The sequence below is a fragment of the Schistocerca nitens genome, chromosome 10 (genome assembly GCF_023898315.1).
Source record: "Schistocerca nitens isolate TAMUIC-IGC-003100 chromosome 10, iqSchNite1.1, whole genome shotgun sequence".
NCBI classification, from domain to species: domain Eukaryota; kingdom Metazoa; phylum Arthropoda; class Insecta; order Orthoptera; family Acrididae; genus Schistocerca; species Schistocerca nitens.
In genome coordinates, this window is record NC_064623.1 from 144,680,606 (window position 1) to 144,702,643 (window position 22,038).

Consider the following 22,038-nt stretch of genomic DNA (forward strand, 5'->3'; position numbering starts at 1 on the left):
AACATCACTGTACACCTTTGCTTCTCATTGCTGCCAGTTTGCACCAAGACACTGGACTCCCCTTTCCTGTTCATGGTGTTGGTCCGAGCAGCCTCTCAAAATGGTCGGCTCTTTGATCTGCATCACCAGTTTGCAGTAACATTCAGGAATGTTCAGGGTGCAAATTTATAGTGTAGTGATGAAAATTCATTACTTTTCCTTGTAATCACCTGGAAGCAGTTGAATGATGGTAATTTTCCTCTGGAAGCCCAATACACTTTGACTGAAAAATCTTGATAGCCGCCAGTCCCTGCTACCTTTGATGCTTGGTTCTTCAGCTAAGGCCAGTGTTTCAAGTTGGCACAATTCACTAGTCACCACACATCCGTAAGGTCACTTCTCATCTACATTATTGAAGGTACTTTTTCTGAGGTTCGTACACTTTGCTTTCTGGCCACAAAATGCCTGGCGGTTTCTCGAGGCTGCATTTTGTTTATTCGTCAATCGCGAACGTGGCCCTTTCTCACATCATACTTTCTTCCCATTTCTAGAATTTTAAGTTTTTCTTTAGCTGTACATGAGTGATAATGAGAACTTGTAGCCACACTTAGCAAGTTAACATGTGGTCAATACTTCACTTTTAACGTGCTACTGATGTGTCATAGACTGAGGTTGCAACAACACTATGGTATGTCAAGATCTGCACACCCCATTTTTTTGTCCCTAGATTTGGGAAAAAATATCTGTGGATTATTTGTGTGTATAAGATATGTTTGTTTTTCTTTTGTAAGTCTTCTCTCTTTCCGTTACTCCATCTTCATTTCTCTATCTGTCCACCTGTCAGGCAGATGCAGTCGCTTGTCCTGTTTCAGAGGAAGCCTCTCAGCCTGCAAGATCCGGGTTTCACAGAAGGTGGTATCATTGGTAGTTGAGAGCTACAATGTTAGGTGCATTATAGAGTCCCTTAGGGACATGGCTGCCAAGGAGGGAAAGAAAGCCAATGTGCACTCAAAGTGCGTACTGTATGGAGTCATTGCAGACGTGGAACGGGTCCTTCCGGATGCCATGCAGAATGAGGGTGCAGTCAGCTGCAGGTTGTGGCTCGTGTCGGTACCGATGATGTGTGTCGCTTTGTATTGGAAGAGATTCTCTCTGATTTCAAGCGACTATCAGAAGAGGTAAAGGCTGTCAGTGTTGCTTGTGAGATGGAAGCAGAGCTCACCATTTGCAGCATAGTCGACAGGATCGATTGCGGACCTCTGGTACAGAACCAATAGGAGGGTCTGAATTAGAGGCTCAGACGGTTCTGTGACCGTGTAGGCTGCAGATTCCTCGACTTGTGCCATAGGGTGATTGGGTTTTGGGTTCCGCTAAATATCTCAGGAGTCCATTACGTGCAGGAGAGGACTACATGGATAGCAAGGGCTGTATGGGGTGGGCTGGGTGGCTTTTTAGGTTAGAGGGTCTCAGGAAAACACAAAAAGGACTTCAATCTCGAAGGGTGCAGGTTGAAAACAGGAAGAACATAGATCCAGGGACCATCAGTATCACAGTAGTAAGTTGTCACAGCTGATGTTGAGAAAGTGCCAGAGCTCCAAGAGCTAATAGAAAACACTGATGCATAAATCATTATAACCACTGGAAGTTGGCAGAAACCAGAGATAAGTTCAGCTGAAATTTTTGCGAAGGATGTAATGGTGTTCAGAAAGGATGGGCTAAACACAGTTGGCAGTCGCATATTTGTTGCTGTTGTTTATCTTGTAGTGAGATTGAAGTAGATAGTTCCTGTGGGTTAGTATGATAGATACAGGACATTCTGGGCAACTGGGATGAAATAAAAATAATAACTGGATCCTTTAACTGATATCCCAATTCAAATAATGCACTTGCTGAAAGGTTAAAAGAAAATTTGAGTCTAATTTCAAACACATACCCGACTCATACAATTATAGTTGGTGGTGACGTAATTTACACTCAATATGTTTGCAAAAATGCATGTTTAAATCTGGAGGTACACATAAAACATTGTCCGAAATTTTGCTAAACACATTCTCTGAAAACTATTTCGAGCAGTTAACAAATAATCCTGAGATAATAATGAGCATTTAAACCGATACAGGGATTAGCGAACGCAGGGTTGTTGTTGTGAGACTGAATATAGTAGCTTCCAAATCTTACAAAAACAAACAAAAAATATACCCATTCAAAAAAGCAGATAAAAACTCATTTGACACACCTTCCTGAGAAAGACTCTCCATTCCTTCCAAATTAACAATGTGCCAGTAATGTATACCAGATGTGGCTTGTATTCAAGGAAATAGTAGTGACAGCAACTGAGAGATTTATACCAAAAAAATTAACAAATGTCATATCTGATCCCCTTTGGTACATGAAACTGGTCAGAACACTATTGCAGAAACAACAAAGAAAGCATGGCAAATATAAATGAACGCAAAATATCCAAGATTGGTGATCTTTTACAGAACCTCAAAATTTAGTGTGGACTTCCTTGCGAGATGCTTATAATAGTTTCCACAATGAAACTTTGTCTCGAAACATGGCGGAAAATGCAAAGAGATTCTATTTGTATGTGAAGTATGCTAGCAGCAAGACACAGTCAATGCCTTCTCTGTGCTATTCCAATGGAAATACTGTCGATGACAGTGCTACCATGACAGAGTTACTAAACACAGCCTTCTGAAATTCCTTCACCAAAGAAGACAAAGCAAATATTCCAGAATTCGAATCGAGAATAGCTGTCAACATGAGGGGAACGTAGAAGTAGATATTCTCGAAGTACTGAAACAATTTAAATCGTTTAACAAAACCAAGTCTACTGGTCCAGATTGTATACCAATTAGGTTCCTTCAAGAGTATGCTGATGCAATAGCTCCGTACTTACGTCAGGTATACCAGGTGTACCGGTATGAAATGAGGTTTTTTTTTTTTTTTATTCTCTCTCTCTCTTTTCCTTTTCCCTTTTTTTTTTTTTTTAAACACTAATTTTGAATTGAAAAGTAAAAACATTTTATTCAAAGTACTGACCACATTTCTGGCAATTTGTGGACACCATGCCAATAGAAATTTTCGTCTTTCGAAGCAAACCAATCAGACACCCAATTTTCGACTTCTTCGTAGGAATCGAAGTGTTCCTCAACCAATACGTGTCCCATTGATGAAAACAAATGTTAGTCGGAAGGGGCCAAGTCTGGTGAAACGGTGGGTGGGGTAGCAGCTCCCAGTCAAGTGTTTTGATTGTATCCTGAACCAGTTTTGCTTTGTGTGCAAGTGCATTGTATGTAAAAAAAAAAAAAAAAAAAAAAAAAAAAAAAAATTACTTTGCCATGTCTTCTGGCCCATTCTGGTCTTTTTTCGATCAATGCATAGTTCAAATTGATCATTTGCTGTCTGTAGCGATTAGTATTCACAGTTTCACCGGGTTGTAGAAGCTCATGATACACCACACCTTTCTGATCCCACCATTCTTGCCAAATCGATCTGGTTTTGCAGTCGATGTTGATGGTTGTCCCGGATTAACCCATGATATTTCCTGTTTAGGATTCTTAAAATAAATCCATTTTTCATCGCCAGTAACAATTTGATGCAAATTGATTTTCTGTTGTGTCTTTGAAGCAAAATTTGACAAATGGTTTTTCGGTTTTCCATCTGTCTTTCATTCAATTCATGTGGCACCCATTTTCCACACTTTTGGATCTTTCCCATAGCTTTCAAACGGTCAGAAATTGTTTGTTGTGCAACATTTGGCATTGCTGCCATTTGCTTCTGATTCAAAGTATCATCTTCATCCAATGTTGGCTTGCAATTCAGCCTCTTCAAACTTTTTTGGTGGTCTTCCACGTTCTTCATTTCTTACATCAAAATCATTATTTCTGAACCATTGAAACCATCTTTTACATGTTTCTTCTGATAGAGCATGATCACCATATGCCTCGACAAGCATTCAATGTGACTCTGCAGCACTTTTTTTCAAATGAAAACAAAAAATTAATGCTTTCCACAAATCATCACTTTCTGGTACAAAATTCGACATTATTAACACGATGAAAACGTGATGTTGTTTGTTCCATTACTTTATGTATACTAAATATCTTTGACAGATGTCATACCAAAAAAAAAAAAAAAAAAAAAAAAAAAAAAAAAAAAAAAAAAGGAGGAGGAGGAGAAGAAGAATAGAATGAATTAAGGCTTGTTCACAACAAATGTTCCCTATCGATACATTTGTATCTTAACGCTCATTTCGTATTGGTACACCTGGCCATTCGCTCGGCAAATATCCGTACCCAAAGACTGGAAAGCTGCACGTCACACCAATATTCAAGAAAGATAGTAGGAGTAATCCACTAAATTGCAGGCCCATATCATTAACATCAATATACAGCAGGATTTTGGAACATATATTGTGTTCAAACATTATGAACTGCCTCGAAGAAAATGGTCTATTGACACAAAGTCAACACAGATTTAGAAAACATCGTTCTTGTGAAACACAACTAGTTCTTTACTCCCGTGAAGTGTTGAGTGCTATTGACAAGAGATTTCAAATTTGTTGTGTATTTCTAGAAGGCTTTTGACACTGTACCTCACAAGTGGCCTGTAGTGAAATTGCATGCTGTTGTGTGACTGGATTCGTGGTTTTGTGACAGAGAGGTCAAAGTTCCTAGTAATTGTTGGAATGTCATTAAGTAAAATGGAAGTGGTTTCTGGTATTCCCCAAGGTAGTGTTGTAGGCCCTCTGTTGTTCCTTATCTATAAACACTATTTGGGAGACAATCTGAGCTGCTGCCTTAGGTTGTTTGCAGGTGATGCTGTCATTCATCATCTAGTGAAGTCATCGGATGATCGAAACATATTGCAAAACAGATTTAGAAAAAATATCTGTAGGGTGCTGAAATTGACAATTGACCTTAAATAATGAAAAGTGTGAGGTCATCTACATCAGTGGTACAAGGAATCCATTAAACTTCGGTTACGTGAAAAATCATTCAAATCTAAGGGCCATAAATTCTACCAAATACCTAGGAATTACGATTACAAGCAACTTGAATTGCAAAGAATACATAAAAAATGTTGTGGAGAAAGTGAACCAAAGACTGCATTTTATTGGGAGAATACTGCGAAGATGCTACGGATCTACTGAAGGGACTGCCTGCACTCTGCTCGTCCGTCCTCTTTTGGAGTGCTGCTGCGCAGTGTGGGATCCTCACCAGATAGGAGTTCAAAGAAGAGCAGCACATTTTGTATGATTGAGAAACAGGAGAGTGTGTCACTGACACAATGTAAGATTTGGTGTGGAGAGCATTAAAACAAAGGCAGTTTTTCACTGCTGCAGAATCTTCTTACAAAATTTCATTCGCCAGCGTTCTCCTCCAAACGTGAAAACATTTTGTTGGCACCAACCTGTATAGGAAGAAATGATCATCATAATAAAATAAGGGAAATCAGAGTTCACATGGAAAGATGTAGGTGTTCGTTTTTTTCTGCATGAGATTGAAATAATAGAGAATTATTGTGAAGGTGGTTCAATGAACCATTTGTCAGGCACTTAAGTGTGATTTGCAGAGTATCTGTGTAGATATATATGTAGATGTAGATCATCTCTGGACTGAAGCTGGTACAGTGCTTACAAGTGTGTAATCTCAGACCGTCTCTCTCTGTCGCCTCCGTCTACATCTTTTTCTGCTATCATTCTCACTTTATGTAGATCTCTCTCAACCAAGAGACGAGAGCCCTACCCTTCCATTTTAACTTTCCCAACATCCTTCTTTCCTCACCGAAGAAATAAGTAGTGGTTCTGAAAGCTAGGAAAATTCTCACTTTTATCTATGTTCATCAGCAGTACTACACCTTTTGTCTAATGAAGATAAGTACTACCCAGAAATTATTTATTACAACAAAATCCCATACTCCTTTTTGAGACTTTTAAAAGTTATAAACTGCTCCTAGATTTTATAATGATTAGTTTCATTACTGCTTGGTCTTTTGGCTAAGATGTAAGTGAACTGTAGTGTTATTGCCATTTGAATCCCCTCATCCTCAGAAAATGTTTCACTCTCAGCCTGGATCCGAGTGATCTAACCTTCATCAATCTATCCCTCTGTTCTCACTGAGGAAAGGTTTGTTAGTCCTGAAAGCTAGAAATCGGTTTTTCACTCATGTCTGTTGGAAATGCTGGAATTTCGTCTCCTGAACAGAAGCACTGTCTAGCCATTACGTCTGTTTGTGATTTTAAACTGCATTTTTTTCAATATCAACTATTTTTAATACAAAAACCTGGTCCTGAGTTGGACCATGTGGAGGGTCATATTATACATCTTACACTTCGCTTCAGTAACATGTAATAATTATATTAACATGGTGATTCACTGGTTTGTATCCTATTACAGTACTTATGGGATGTTACAGGTTGTGTAAATGTCTGTGCTACTCTTGTTGCCTGTTGGTTCCATCACATGAAGTGGACACATTCAACTCATCATACCTGCGTACAAAATAGTAAGCTGCAGTGTATCCAACTAGCCTTGTTTCATCTTTTATGCCAATCCTGTATTTCTGCTCGTATCAAATGCGTGCTACTATTGCATTATTTGCTCACTGTCTGTGCCCTGACATCTCTCGTAGCTAACATGCTTCCCATAACTATTGCCATTTAGTCTCAGATTGTATTTTTATAACCACATTTATCACTATGTATTGAATCTCTGAACAAGAATCGGTAGTGAAATAAAACGTTTACTTACCTCACATATAAAAATTAATATTTGTTTTAATATTACCCATAACACATGTGAGGTAATGGTTGTTAAACTTTTAGGGTAGTAATTGGTAGCATTGAACCGTATTTCTGTGCTATAGACAACTCAACAATGCGCTTCGAAAGACAATGATCTCGTCATCTGACTGTAAAACTTAGCTTGTGAACCTTCTCAGAAATATATTTGTTTGTCTGTTTGTCTCCTATGTGTTGCTATACTGTTCACCCTGTGGTATGAAACTTTGACGAGTTGTTTTGTGCACACCTGCGAAGGTTTCTGTGAGAGGGTGAAGGCGAGGGAAGAACTGACTACCACCATTGGGGTGGGGTGAAAGGTGGCTGATGTAAACTTGACTTCGGAGCGTGCTGATGTAAACTTGACTTCGGAGCGTCTAGAGCAATTTCAGTCCAGTTATGTATATATAACATGAACCATTATTTGTATAAAAAAACTGTAGGGATAATATACCCAACCACTCTTTGGAGTGGGGTTGGAGATGAGAAGATATAACTTGTCAAAGTATTTGGTAACAACTGATATTAGTGTCAAATAAGTAAATTTTGTGTTTGCTAGACTTACTGATGAGAGTCACAGTGACATTTCACCCCTAGAGTTGGGGATTCAGGAGGGATGCAAAGACAGTGACGTATCAGCACCTTTCTGTAATACCTGAAGGAATTTCTAAAAGACTTGGCATGTCTTACTTGCTACCTGAAAATAATTTCTTGTGACTGTGAACACCCTTAGCGCCCCTGTGGCTGACAGTTTGGGGTCAAAAGGTGTGACATAAAAGCATAACTCAGAACACCTGGAGCAAATGCAGCCAAATTTGGTACATAAAAGACTCAGTGTGTGTATGAAAATACTGTGGGAGTAAGCTATCATTCTGCCACCAGAGGTGGAGGTGACACTGAGAGGGAGTGACTTGTAGAAATTTTCGAAAAGCAGCCTATTGGTATTTCTTTCCTGTAATTAGTTGACTTGGAAAAACGTGGAAGTATCATGTGCAATCTGTCTTGCATCTGCATTGTTAACTGCATCAACCACATCGTGAGAATGGCCACTGCAGTTAGATAATAATTTTGCCAGCATGTTTTGTTGTGAAAGCTCATGTGACACGGTTCAGTACCGCAGACGTATTTAAGATTGTGTAGTCACATGCCATAAGACAGGAAAATCGGACAGTTGGCAATAGCAGTTCATTTTTCTTGAAATGATTCTGACAGAATTAAAAGTTTTCTCAGAATTCAGATGGTACGGCAGGGCGAAGTTTGCTAGAGATATTGGTAAAATATGTGTGAAATTTGGTAAATGTATGTGAAAAATATGTATACGGGCTGTCTCAGGAGGAATGGTCAATGTTTAGGGATGTGACAGGAATGATCATTCAAAGCAAAAGAGTCTAGTGAATATGGGCCCTAAAATGCATACCTTAAGAGCTATGACCACCTGTTCATCTTTATTGCTATAAAACACATTTTTTCTAATGAACAAATGCTTGTGGCTCATTCATAAAATAATAGTTATTGAAAACTCGTTACAATAGTCATAAAACATTCAGCCCTCTCCTTTTTAAACAATAATGTAAAACATTTACCACATTAAATAAAAAAATCTTTTTTGCTCATGATGTACATTATAAAGCCACCATATGTTATGGAAATTTGCTTGTTTACTAAACCATTCTGAATTTCCCTGTGGTTACCCTGTGATTAACAGTCTGCCGTTCGGCGACACCACAGTGATTTCATGTGCGAAATAACGGTCAATGGCCGGCGACACCACAGTGGTGTGGTGTGCATAGTATCGCTCAGTGGCCGGCAACAGCACTTCAGTATCTTTTGCATTCTGTTGGAGTTTTGTTTAGGTAAGAGTAAGTTACAAACGTCATCAAGTCTTTTGTTTTTGTGAGTACTTGTGCCCTTTCATCATGGCAGACGAAAGAGACGATGCAGTTATTTACGATGAATGTGTGGACCAAAACTTGGAGGTCGCCACTACATCACGTATGTCTCATCATGATCCGATTAACAAACTTTCCAGTCACATAAAGCAACACCAACTAATAGGCATACGTATTTATGAAACGAACAAATGGAAACGAAGAAACTGCCATGTATGTTCCAAAAACAAAAGAAAGGAACAAAAAACTTAATGTGCAAGTCTTGTGGAGGTGTTGCATCTTGGAGGCTGTTTTGCTGCATAGCATATGAAAGAGAAATACCAAGTACCAAAGACAATGAAAATAAACAAATATATGAAACAAACAAATTTTGTGTATGTCTTTGAAATTTCGTGAAAGTAGTGGAATAGGGTTGAGAACTTACGATGAGATTAGTAAAACGTAACAATTTATAAGTTCCCGATAATGTCAAGAACGGCCGGCGAGAAGCCAAGTAATCCGAATTAGCACTGCCGGCACCAATCGAATAAATTTGTACAAGATTTGCGGACGGCAAAGTGTTAATATTATCCTGTATATACTACACTCTGACAAAGTAGGAAGCTTGTTGCTATTATTTTCTTTTGTACACATTAATTATAGCTATTCATTGGCTGGCTGAGGCACATTCTGTCACATGTCCACTCAATTACCTCTTACTCTTGTCGCCCCCCCCCCCCCCCCCTGCAGGTCAGGGGTTAGAATAGGCCCAAGGAGTCACTCACTTTTTGGCCCTATACGTTTAGGTCCCATTTTATGGTTTGACCTGCCACTTTCCAAATTCTACAGAGGTGTGAGCCATATGGGGAAGGACGCCTTATGTGGTGCACGAGTTATCCATAGTGCCCCTAGATTCCATCTCTTGAACCTCTTGTCGTGGCTTTGCATCTCCACCTGCAATTCAACTATTTGGGTGAGAACACTTTCTGGGGTGTGTTATCTTCCTCCGTTGAATGCTGTCCTCTTTCGCCCCCATGACAGTATGGGATTTCTCTGCACCCAGTATCCAGCACGGTAGCCAGTCCTTTGTGGTGGGGCTATCATGTACCTATTTGGTGGTAGCTCCCTGACAACACAGGGATCGCACTGCTGATGCCTGAGCTGTAAACTCCCCACGTATGCCACGGAGTAGATGTCCGTTTTCCTGGGGCATCAGGAGTTCTGGCAATGGCCATCGTGCCAGGTGGCCTTTGCTGTGGCTGGGTAGCGCGTGTGGGGAGAGCTCCTGATTGGTGGCAGGGCAGATGACCCACAATGAAGCAGACTAAATCATGTCTTGCTGGTGACCGTACAGTGCCAGCAGTCTCTAAGAAGGGCAAGATTGAGAACAATGCTGACAGATATGACCCTAAATAGTTCCCTCCCTCGTTACACCATGGGAGGAAGGTAGGACTACAGAAAGGAGAGAGCCATATTCACCTCAGTATTTAGTCTGTAGCAGAATGGTCGGGGACTCCTTTCTACCTACAAAGCTTCAATTTTTTGTCGAAATCTTGAGGATAAGTTTGGGGAAGTGACAGTGTTGTCCAAGATGAGAAGCAGTGTAGTCTTGATTCAGACAGCATCCCCAGCCCAATCCTGGGCTTTACTCACTTGTGACCGGCACTCCCCATAAAAGCCTCAACATGGTACAGGGAGATTATTTTCCATTGCGATATCCTCTTGCAGTCCGACGATGAGCTCCGCACCAATCTAGCTAGAATGGTGCATTTAAAGGGACCCAAAGACAACAGTGTTGCTACCTGTGCCTTCATCTTGGCCTTTGAGGGTGATTAGTTACCTGAAAAGTTCAAGGTGATGGTTTACCGCTGTGATGTTAAATCATATGTCCCTCCCCCCATGTGATGCTTTAAGTCCTCGAAATTGGAGCACATGATTCCCTGCTGCACTTCCAGTGCCACATGTCGAGACTGTGGACATCCACTGTATCCAGATACTCCATGTGCACCTCCTCCCATTTGTATCAACTGTGGAGAGCAGCAATCCCCCTGCTCGCCAGACTGCCCAGTACTCCAAAAGGAGCAGAAAATCGTGGAGTACAAGACCTCAGACTGGTAGACTTACCAAGAGGCTAAACGTAAATTTGAATGATTACAACCCGTTCGGTTGATTGCCACATACGCTGCAGCTACATCACCATCGTCGTCACAAGTACGAGTTGTACCACGCTCTGTGCCACGAACAGTGGGCCCTCTGGGGCTCCAGAATACATCTGCCCCCTTGGTGGTAGGGGGAAAATCTCATTCCATTGCTCCCAAAGTACCTACTTCTGAAGCAAGGCCCCTCCCCCAAACACAGGGGACATTGGTCTCCTCCCCCCCCCCCCCCTCCTCCAGGTGGAGAAGCAACAGCCTCCTCCGGCTCCTCTCATCCCTTGGGACCCTCTCTCCCAAGGTCTCCACTTATGCCACAGCGGACACTCACCAGTGGCTAAAGGAGCCAAAAGCTGCTGGACGAAGAGCTTCACGGTCTTCCTCCATGCCTGAAGCTACTTCGGAGAAGTCCTCCCAGCAAGCCCCTAAAGAGTAGTGAGAGGGCAAGCAAACACAGAAATCTGCTAAGAAACAGGACCTTCCTGTGACCCCAACACCACCACTCCCTACCAATTCTGCACCTGATGATTAGTTGGAGATCGTAGCATCTCACTGATGCCTCCCGGGATCTCACTGATGCCTCATCCACAATAGGAATGGATAAAAATACTCAATCAGTGGCACCAGGTGACCCTGAGGCGTAACCCGCCTCCTTGCGTGCTTCATGCCTTCCCAACCTCAAGATAACATCATCTTTCAGTGGAATTGCTACGGTCTTTTCCACCACCTGGCTGAGCTGTGGCAACTATTAAGCTTTACACCTGCTTTCTGCTTCACCTTGCCCTCCAGGCAACCTGCCCTCTACGGCTATAGGGGATATTGCAAGAACCGTAGCAACTATAATAGTGTGTCGGGTGGAGTTTGTGTCTATGTCCTGAACTCAGTATGCAGTGTACCTGTGCCCCTACAAACCCCTCTTGAAGCTGTGGCTGTCAGGATCAGGACAATGCAGGAAATAACTGTCTGCAACGTATGTCTTCCTCCAGATGGTGCAGTACCTCTGAACGTATTGGCTGCCCTGATTCATCCACTTCTTAAACCTTTCCTACTTTTGGGAGATTTTAACACCTATAACCCCTTGTGGAGTGGCACCGTGCTTACCGGCTGAGGTAGAGATGTTGAAACTTTCCTGTCTCAACTCGACCTCTGCCTCTTAAATACTGGGCCCCCCACACATTTCAGTGTGGCTCATAGCACTTCTCAGCCATTGATTTATCTGTCTGAAGTGCAGGACTTTTCCCACCTGTTCACTGCGGAGCCCATGATGACTTGTGTGGTAGTGACCACTTTTCCATCTTCCTGCCACTCCGCCAGCACCATTCCCCCAAACATCTACGGAGATGGGATTTAAACTAGGCAGAAAGGGAAGCTTGCACCTTTGCTGTCACCATTGAATCTCCCCCACATGGTACCATCTATGTGGCAGTTGAGCAGGTCACTGTAACAATCATCTCTGTGGCAGAAAACATGGTTTCTTTTTCTTTAGGGTGCCCCCAGCGAAAGTCAGTATCTTGGTGGTCGCCGGAAATCGCTGAGGCCATTAAAGAGCGTCAGCAAGCTCTACAGCGATATAAGCTGCACCCTTCCCTAGCGCACCTAATAGCTTTTAAGCGGTGTTTTGTGCTCCTGTTCCTCTAGCTTATAAAAAGACGGAGACAGGAATGTTGGGAGAGGTACGTCTCGACCATTGGGTGCTGTACGTCACCTTCCCAAATCTGGACGAAGATCATACATACATGTTTTTGGGTACTAGACCCCGACAGTTGTCACTGGCATTAACATCAATGGCATGTTATCTATCGACGTAAACGCAGTTGCTGAGCACTATGCTCGAGCCTCCACGTCTGAGAACTATCCCACAGCATTTCGCGCCCTCGGACGGCAGAAGGAAAGGAAAGCCCTTTTGTTCACTGAATGTCACAATGAACCGTATAATGTTCCATTTACAGAGTGGTAGCTCCTCAACATCCTTGCACATTGCCCCGACACTGCTCCTGGGCCAGATCAGATCCACAGTCAGATGATCAAACATCTCACATCCGACTACAAGCGACATCTCCTCGTCATTTTCAATCGGGTCTGGTGCGATGGCGTCTTTCCATCGCAGGGGCGAGAGAGCACCATGATTCCAGTGCTCAAAGCTGGAAAATACTCACTTGATGTGGATATCTATCAGCCCATCAGCCTCACCAATGTTCTCTGTAAGCTGTTAGAACATACAGTAAGTCGGCGGTTGTGTTGTATCCTGGAGTCACGTGGCCTACTGGCTCCATGCCAGGGCGGTTTCCGCCAGGGTCGCTCTACCACTGAAAATCTAGTTTCCCTCGAGTCTGCCATCCGAACAGCCTTTTCCAGATGCCAACACCTGGTTGTTGTCTTTTTTGATTTACGAAAAGCTTACGACGTGACCTGGTGACATTGTATCCTTGCCACATTATATGAGTGGGGTCTCCGGGGCTCGCTTCCGATTTTTATCCAATATTTCCTGTCGCTCCATACTTTCCGTGTCCAAGTTGGTGCCTCCCATAGTTCCATCAAAATCCAGAAGAATGTATTGAGAGTGTCTCTATTTTTAGTGGCCATTAACGGTCTAACAGCAATTGTTGGCCCGTCCGTGTCACCTTCTCTGTATGCAGACAACTTCTACATTTCGTACTGCTCCTCCAGTACTGGTGTTGCTGAGCAGCAGCTACAGGGAACCATCCACAAGGTGCAATCATGGGCTCTAGCCCATGGCTTCCATTTTTCAGCCGTGAACACTTCTGTCGGTGTCGTACCATTCATCTGGAACCAGAACTTTACCTTAATGATGATCCACTCACTGTAGTGGAGACACATCGATACTTTGGACTGGTTTTTGACTCCTAATTGAGAGTGACTTCCTCACCTCCATCAGCTGAAGTGGAAGTGCTGGCAGCACCTCAGTGCCCTCCACCGCCTGAGCAACACCAACTGGGGTGCAGATCACTCTATGCTGCTGCAGCTCTACAGAGCCCTTGTTCAATCCCACCTTGACTGTGGGAGTCTGGTTTATGGTTCGGTGGCACCCTCAGCATTGCGTTTACTTGACCCTGTGCACCACTGTGGCGGTAGACTGGCAACTGGAGGTTTTAGGACTAGTCCGGTAACCAATGTCCTGGTGGAGGCCGGAGTCCCTCCATTGGAAGTTAGGCGCACACAACTGCTCGCAAGTTACATTGTACACATTTGTAGTTATCCTGAGCATCTGAATTACCGTCTCCTTTTTCCACCCATGGCGCTGCATCTCCCGCATCGGAGGCCCAGGTCAGTGCTTAAGAATGCAGTTCGTGTCCGATCTCTTCTGTCTGAAGTGGAGTCCTTGCCTTTATCACCTATACTCGAGGTCCATCCATGTACACCTCCAAGGTGTACACCTAGGCTGCAGCTTCGCTTGGACCTTTCACTTGGTCCTAAGGACTCAGTTAACCCTGCAGCTCTCCACTGTCCCGTCCTCTTGATTCATGAGATGTACTGGGACCATGAAGTGGTTTACACCGACAGCTCGATGACTGAAAGTTACTTTGGCTTCACATACATTCATGGAGGACATACTGAACAGTGCTCCTTGCCAGATGGCTGTAGTGTTTTCACTGCAGAGCTGGCAGCCATTTCTCGTGCTCTTGAGCGCATCCACTTGTGCCCTGGCGAGTCGTTTCTTCTCTGTACTGACTCATTGAGCAGCATACAAGCTATCGACCAGTGCTACCCTTGCCATCCTTTGGTAGCAACCATCCAGTCGTTCCACGGTGTTTGTGTAGACCCCATGTCGTATCAGAATCCCAGGAAATGAACTTGCCGACGGCTGGCCAAACAGGCTACACGCAAACTGCTTCTGGAGATCGGCATCCCTGTAACTGACCTGCGATTGTTATTACGACGCAAGGTTTTTCAGCTTTGGGAGACGGAATGGCATAATCTCAGTACGCACGACAAACTGCGTGCCATTAAGGAGACTATGAATCTGTGGAAGTCCTCCATGTGGGCCTCTCACAAGGATTCTGTGGTTCTCTGCTGGCTCCGCATTGGCCATACATAGCTAACACATGGCTACCTCCTTCGTCACGAGGACGCACCTCAGTGTTACTGTGGCTCACATGTGACTGTCGTCCACATCTTACTGGACTGCCCACTTTTAGCCACTGTGCGGCAGACTTTTAACCTCCCCAGCACCCTACCTTCGGTGTTGGGTGACAGTGCCTCAACAGCAGATTTAGTTTTAAGTTTTATTCGTGAGGGGGGGTTTTTATCATACCATCTAAGGGTGGGCATAGCCTTCTCTCCAAGTCTGCCACCCTCCCTCCATTTTAACTCTGTCGTACATTCTTTGCATTTGTTTGTCTTGGTGGTCTTCTTTTCCCTACATGTGTTCATCTTGCCTTGTCTTTTTGGGATGGACATTTTAATGTGTTGCAAAGTGGCTGGCTTATCGTCTTTTATTAATGTGATCAGCCAGTGGTTTTAATACTTTCTACTTTTCCTTATGGTGTATGTTTTCCCCATTTTTTGTTTGCTCCATTCGTTTTCTTTTTAGGTGTGGTTCCCCATTCCTTTTCCCTTGTTACTTTCTCAAATGTACTTTGGATATTTTTGTTCCTTGAGCCTTGCTTGTGTCAGATAAAAGGGACTGACGACCCTGTAGTTTGGTCCCTTTATATCCCAAACCAACTAACCAGCCAACCTTACTCTTGCATTCTCTAATGTTGTGTTTACAGTTTGATACTTTTCCCTACATATTTACTCTGAACTTAACAGTTGCATGTAACATGACACTGTGCACTTTCAGGAGACCCAAAGCAGCCCCTGATTCCTCTGGTGCGCCTAAGAGTAGAGTACGCAGATGAGACGCAGATGTTCAACGAGATCCGATTTGGGCAGATGTACCAGGAGAAGGTAGCGAACCCGCAGGACATGGTAATGCTGCGGAAGGAGCGTGCCGATGGCAAGAAGAATACTACTTCAGATGCCAAGCTGGACCGCCATGCGATGGATGCCCTTCTGCAGGCAGAGGATGTGAGTAGGCTCTTGCCCCAACTTCATTCTGGTCCCATTTTCATTTTTTATTGCTGCAGTATTGTCACACATCCTTGGTTTCAGGATGCTGACTGACATACCTGACATTTATTTCATCATCACCAGATGAGTAGGGACAGGAGGAAATCATTTTATTTTAAGGCCAATTTTGCTGTTGTTTATTGTTCTGTTGTTTGATGATCTATGTGCCAATTTTGGTGTTAATATTTAGACGTTACTTTTGTACCAGTTTTGGGGTTACTTTTGTGCTTGTTAAGGCCTTAATTTTTTGCCGATTTCTGTGTTAGTTTTGTTGTTTTCTGCAAGTATATTCTTTGCCGATCTCCATGTTATTGTGGTTGTTTGCTATGGGTATATATTTTTTCTTAATCTATCTCCCCCCATGTTCAGTACTTTTTTGTTGTTGTTCCTTTGCTTCACGAATTTTGTTGTTGTTTCTCTGTTGACAATAGTGTCATTTTAGCAGATTTTTGGTCTTTCTCCAACTTTGGTGCTTTTTTGATGATTTTGGTGTTCCGTTTTTTGCCAGTTTTTGATGTTATTTTCTGATGGCTTAGTTTTGAGTATGATATTTTGTCTCATTTGTTTTTCCATTTTATGTTGAATATTAACAACATTATTATGAAAAGGATTGTTACTCGCCATATGGAGGAGATGTTAAGCCACTGATAGACACAACAGAAAGAGTGTTACACGTGAGCTTTCAACTAGTCCATAGACGTCACCAACCTAGTCTTGCAAAACCACGTAAAATGGGCCGAGATCATATTGCAATACCTCCTCTCCATTTGTAAAATTCTCCTGCTGTGCAATCCCAAATCCTGAATCCCTTATCACACATTGGAACTTCTGAGCTCCAGGGAATGGAGCAGAATGCACAACGCGACATCAAAAAACTCTGCAACCTGTTCACTTCCTACTCCCATGATGGGCTACTACTATCCACCGCCTCTATAACACCCTCCAAACCTTTCCCACATCCCCTCATAGCCGACAAACCCGGTCTTGCAGGCCTACTACATTTACCACTCCCTCAGAAACTCCCTCCCGCCACCACACAAAATCCAGCACTTAAGAGACCTGAAACGCAGGCATGAACCTTTCCTCTGAAAGCCTTAGCCCCACAGAAGTATCAGTCCTTTCAACAGGCCTCAGCTATTTTCCCACTTCCAAATTCAATCACACTGGACTTTAAAGACCCTTCTCTCCTCCTTCCAGTCCCTACAGTAGTAACACTTTTTTACCAACAACCTTAGCAATCAGACTCAGCCCTAAGACAATGTTGAACCCTGCCTGACTCAGTTCACTCCTCCATCGAAACGTGATCCACACCTGCTGCACTCGAATGACTCCTTATTAACATTCAAAAATATCTTAACCTCACACTTTGCCTCACCATTTGCCAAATTCTTCAATATAGAAGCTAACATTACATCTGCAGAAAGAACCTTGTAATCCTACCAGCGGACAAAGGCTCTACCACTGTGGTTTTGAATTGCAAGGATTACATGGCTGAAGAACTCGACCAGCTGTCACATGCGGCCACCTGCAAACCTTGCCATAGTGACCCCATTCCAGAAAACCAACAGTATCTCCAGTCTCTACTCATTTCCTTAGGCCAATCACAGTGAGGATTTGAGGAATTTTCTACCCTCTATCCTTCTGCCCCTACTACAGGGTCATTCCACCGCCCACTGAACCTATGCAGTATGCAAAGTCGGGAGGTTTGTGGGGAAGAAGGGGCGGGGGGGGGGGGGGGTGAAATAGAGGGGGAAGGAGAGAGAGAGAGAGAGAGAGAGAGAGAGAGAGAGACTAGTGGGTTGTACTAGTGGAATAATAGGCTGTGAGGGTGTACTGGTGGAATAATAGACTGAAGTGCTGGATTGGGAAGTGGACCGGTGGATGAAGGGCAGGGACTAACAAAGTCTGAGGCCAGGCAGGTTATGGGAATGTAGGACATACTGCAGGGAGTGTTTCAACAGGTGAGATTCAGAAAAACTGAGTTGTTAGGAAGGATCCAGATGGCACAAGTTGGTAAGGGGTGGCCCAACTGTTTCTCGGCCATAGTTTGACACCTGCCAATGTCTGGACTGACAGGTTTTCAGTTGTCATGCTCACATAGAATGCAATGGTTGTGGCTTAGTTTGTACATCGCATGACTGCTTTTGCAGATAGCCCTACCTTTGATGGGGTAGGTAATACCTTTGCTGGGATAGGTGATAACTGTGACCAGACTGGAGTAGGTGCCTATCCTTGTATGTTCCAACCATCAGCACCACATCCTCACCCCTACCCTTCTATCTCTCCCCCTCCGCTTCCCCGTCCCAGCTTACTGCTTACCCCCAACATCCAGATTGCTGCCCATCTGTCGCACTTGGTCACAGTCAGACTTCTGTGGCCAGAGATAGTGGTCATGTGTGTGCGAGTTGTGCTTATGTGAATGTGTGTGTGTGTGTGTGTGTGTGTGTGTGTGTTTTCTACATTAGAACAAAGCCTTTTGGACAAAAGCTCACATGTGTAGCAGTCATTCTGTTGTGCCTGTCTGCAACTCAACATCTCTATATGGTGAGTAGAAAGCTCTCTAGTCCTTTTCCTTCACCCCTCTTCCTTCCACTTCAACCCTTCTGCTAGGAGAAGGAGCCACTGGCTCTGAAAGCTTGCATAAGTAAAACCTTTGTTATATGTGTGTTCTCCTGCCGCTGCTTAGTGAGTAGACTTTTTATCTATCCAAATACATTATGTCTGTCCTTTAGATAATATTGTCATTATTCAGTCAGTTACACACAATTTTTAGCATTAAAGATCTCATGTATTTTCACTATTTCACAGCTTCAAGTGTGGCTGTGTCAATACACTGTAGGTATGAATTAAAAAACTCCTTCAATCACAACTTTTTGTGTTTATTAAGTACACTACAGACAACAAATGATCAATTTGAACAATGCATTGATTGAAAAAAGACCAGAATGGGCCAGAAGACACGGCAAAGTAATTTTTTTACACGACAATGCACTTGCACACAAAGCAAAACTGGTTCAGGATACAATCAAAACACTTGGCTGGGAGTTGCTACACCACCCGCCGTATTCACCAGACTACCGATTGTTTTCATCAATGGGACATGCGTTGGCTGAGGAACACTTCGATTCCTATGAAGAAGTCGAAAATTGGGTGTCTGATTGGTTTCCTTCAAAAGACGAACATTTCTATTGGTTTGGTGTCCACTAATTGCCAGAAAGGTGGTCAAAATGTATAGAAAGCAATGGTCAGTACTTTGAATAAAATGTTTTTACTTTTCTATTCAAAATTAGTGTTTCATTTAAAAAAAAAAAAGAAAAAAAGCGCTCATTTCATACCGGTACACCTGGTAAACGATTGTGAAAACACACGTGACCTAAAAGCAACAAATAATCCTGAGTTAATAACAAGCATCAAAACCGATTCAGGGATTAGTGAACACAGGACTGTCGTATCGAGAATGAATACTGTAATCCCCAAATCCTCGAAAAATATACCTGTTCAAAAAAGCAGGTAAAAATTCACTTGACGCCTTCCTGAGAGACAATCTCCACTCATTCCAAATTAATAATATAAGTGTAGACCAGATGTGGCTTAAATTCAAAGAAATAGTATTGGCAGCAATTGAGAGATTTATACCAAATAAATTAACAAACGATAGAACTGATCCTCCTCAGAACACTGTTGCAGAAACAACGAAACAAACATGCCAAATTTAAACAGACGCAAAATCCCCAAAATTGGTGATGTTTTACAGAAGCTCGAAATTTATCACGTACCTCAATGCGAGATGCCTAGAACAGTTTTTACAACGAAACTTTGTCTCGAAACCTGGCAGAAAATCCAAAGAGATTCTGGTCATATGTGAAGTATGTTAGAGGCAAGAAACAATCAGTGCCTTCTCTGTGTGATAGCAATGGAGATACTATCTAAGACAGTGCTGCCAAAGCAGAGTTACTAAACACAGCCTTCCGATATGCCTTCACAAAAGAAGACCAAGTAAATATTCCAGAATTTGAATCGAGAACAGCTGCCAACATGAGTAATGTAGAAGTAAATATCCTCGGAGTTGTGAAGTGTGGTGTCACCGCTAGACACCACACTTGCTAGGTGGTAGCTTTAAATCGGCCGCGGTCCATTAGTACATGTCGGACCCGCGTGTCGCCACTGTGTGATCGCAGACCGAGCGCCATCACATGGCAGGTCTAGACAGACGTACTAGCACTCGCCCCAGTTGTACGACGATGTTGCTAGCGACTACACTGACGAAGCCTTTCTCTCATTTGCCGAGAGACAGTTAGAATAGCCTTCAGCTAAGTTAATGGCTACAACCTAGCAAGGCGCCATTTGTAACATTGCATGTACCTCAAGATAGAGTCTCACTTGTATCATCAAGAATGCTGTATACCAAAGGACGATATAAAAGTTAAGTTTCTAGTAGCTACGTTCTTTTCTTTATCACATTCATTACGAATCCTGTTCCAGACTTCACGCCAGACGGCGTGAGTTGACGCGTGCCCTTTTGGCTACTTCACTGTGGACTGGCTGCCTTGTCAGTCCACTACATGAAGCAACTTAAATCACTTAATAAAAGCAAGTCTTCTGGTCCAGACTGTATACCAGTTAGGTTCCTTTCGGAGTATGCTGATGCATTAGCTCCATACTTAACAATCATATACAACTGTTCGCTCGACGAAAGATCTGTACCCACTAAATTACAGGCCCATATCGTTAACGTCGATATGCAGCAGGATTTTAGAACATATATTGTGTTCGAACATTATGAATTACCTCGAAGGAAACTGTCTATTGACACACAGTGAACATGGGTTTACCAAATAGAGCTCCTGGGAAACACAACTAGCTCTTTATTCACATGAAGTGTTGAGTGCTATTGACAAGGGATTTCAGATCAATTCCGTATTTCTGGATTTCCGGAAGGCTTTTGACACCATACCACACAAGCGGTTCGTAGTGAAATTGCGTGCTTATGGAATATCGTCTCAGTTATGTGACAGGATTTGTGATTTCCTGTCAGAGAGGTCACAGTTTGTATAATTGAAGGAAAGTCATCGAGTAAAACAGAAGTGATTTCTGGCATTCTCCAAGGTAGTGTTACAGGCCCTTTGCCATTCCCTATCTATATAAACGATTTGGGAGACAATCTGAGCAGCTGTCTTCAGTTGTTTGCAGATGCCGCTGTCATTTATTGACTAATAAAGTCATCAGAAGATCAAAACAAACTGCAAAACGATTTAGAAGAAATATCGGAATGGTCCGAAAAGTGGCAGTTTGACCCTAAATAACGAAAAGTGTAAGGTCATTCACATGAGTGCTAAAAGAAACTCCTTAAACTTCAGTTAAACAATAAATCAGTCTAAATCTAAAAGCCATAAATCCAACTAATTATCTAGGTATTAAAATTACGAACAACTTAAATTGGAAGGAACACATATAAAATGTTGTGTCGAAGGCTAACTTATTGGCAGGACACTTAGAAAATGTAACAGACTTACTAAGGAGACTGCCTACACTACGCTTGACCGTCCTCTTTTAGAATACTGCTGCGTGGTGTGGGATATTTGCCAGGTAGGACTGACAGAGTACATCGAAAAAGTTCAAAGAAAGGCAGCAAGTTTTGTATTATTGTGAAATATGGAAGAAAGTGTCGCAGAAATGATAAAGGATTTGGGCTGGAAATCATTAAAAGAAAGACGTTTTTCATTGCGACAGAATCTTCTCACGAAATTCCAATCACCAGCGTTCTCCTCTGAATGTGAAAATATTTTGTTGACACCGACCTACATAGGGAGGAACGATCACCACGATAAAATAAGGCAAATCAGAGCTCGCAGGGAAAGATATAGGTGTTCATTCTTTCCACGTGCCATACGAGATTGGAATAATAGAGAATTGTGAAGGTGATTCGATGAACCCTCTGCCAGGCATTTAAATGTGATTTGTAGAGTATCCATGTAGATGTAGACAAACGTGTTTGCAAATGTGCCTCTTGAATGAAGTGACGTGTATGAAAACAATAGAGAAAAGAATGATTGCCGTTGCCAAAACGTTAAAAACGGTATGTGGTAAATTTACACTGTTTATCTTTTCCAATATTTCGCACATATTTTCCGCGTTTGACTTATGTAATTCGTAAACTAACATCAAACCTTTTTGTGAC

At 42.7% G+C, this 22,038-nt stretch overlaps 1 protein-coding gene across 1 annotated transcript in view; it reads left to right on the forward strand.

Annotated features, from left to right (window-relative positions):
- LOC126210374 (double-strand break repair protein MRE11) overlaps nt 1–22,038 on the forward strand; it is a 157,597-nt gene that overhangs the window by 69,815 nt on the left and 65,744 nt on the right. Inside the window, exon 8 of the mRNA XM_049939603.1 lies at nt 15,592–15,818. Coding sequence (XP_049795560.1) covers nt 15,592–15,818 — 227 coding nt within the window. The remainder of the gene's footprint in view (nt 1–15,591; nt 15,819–22,038) is intronic.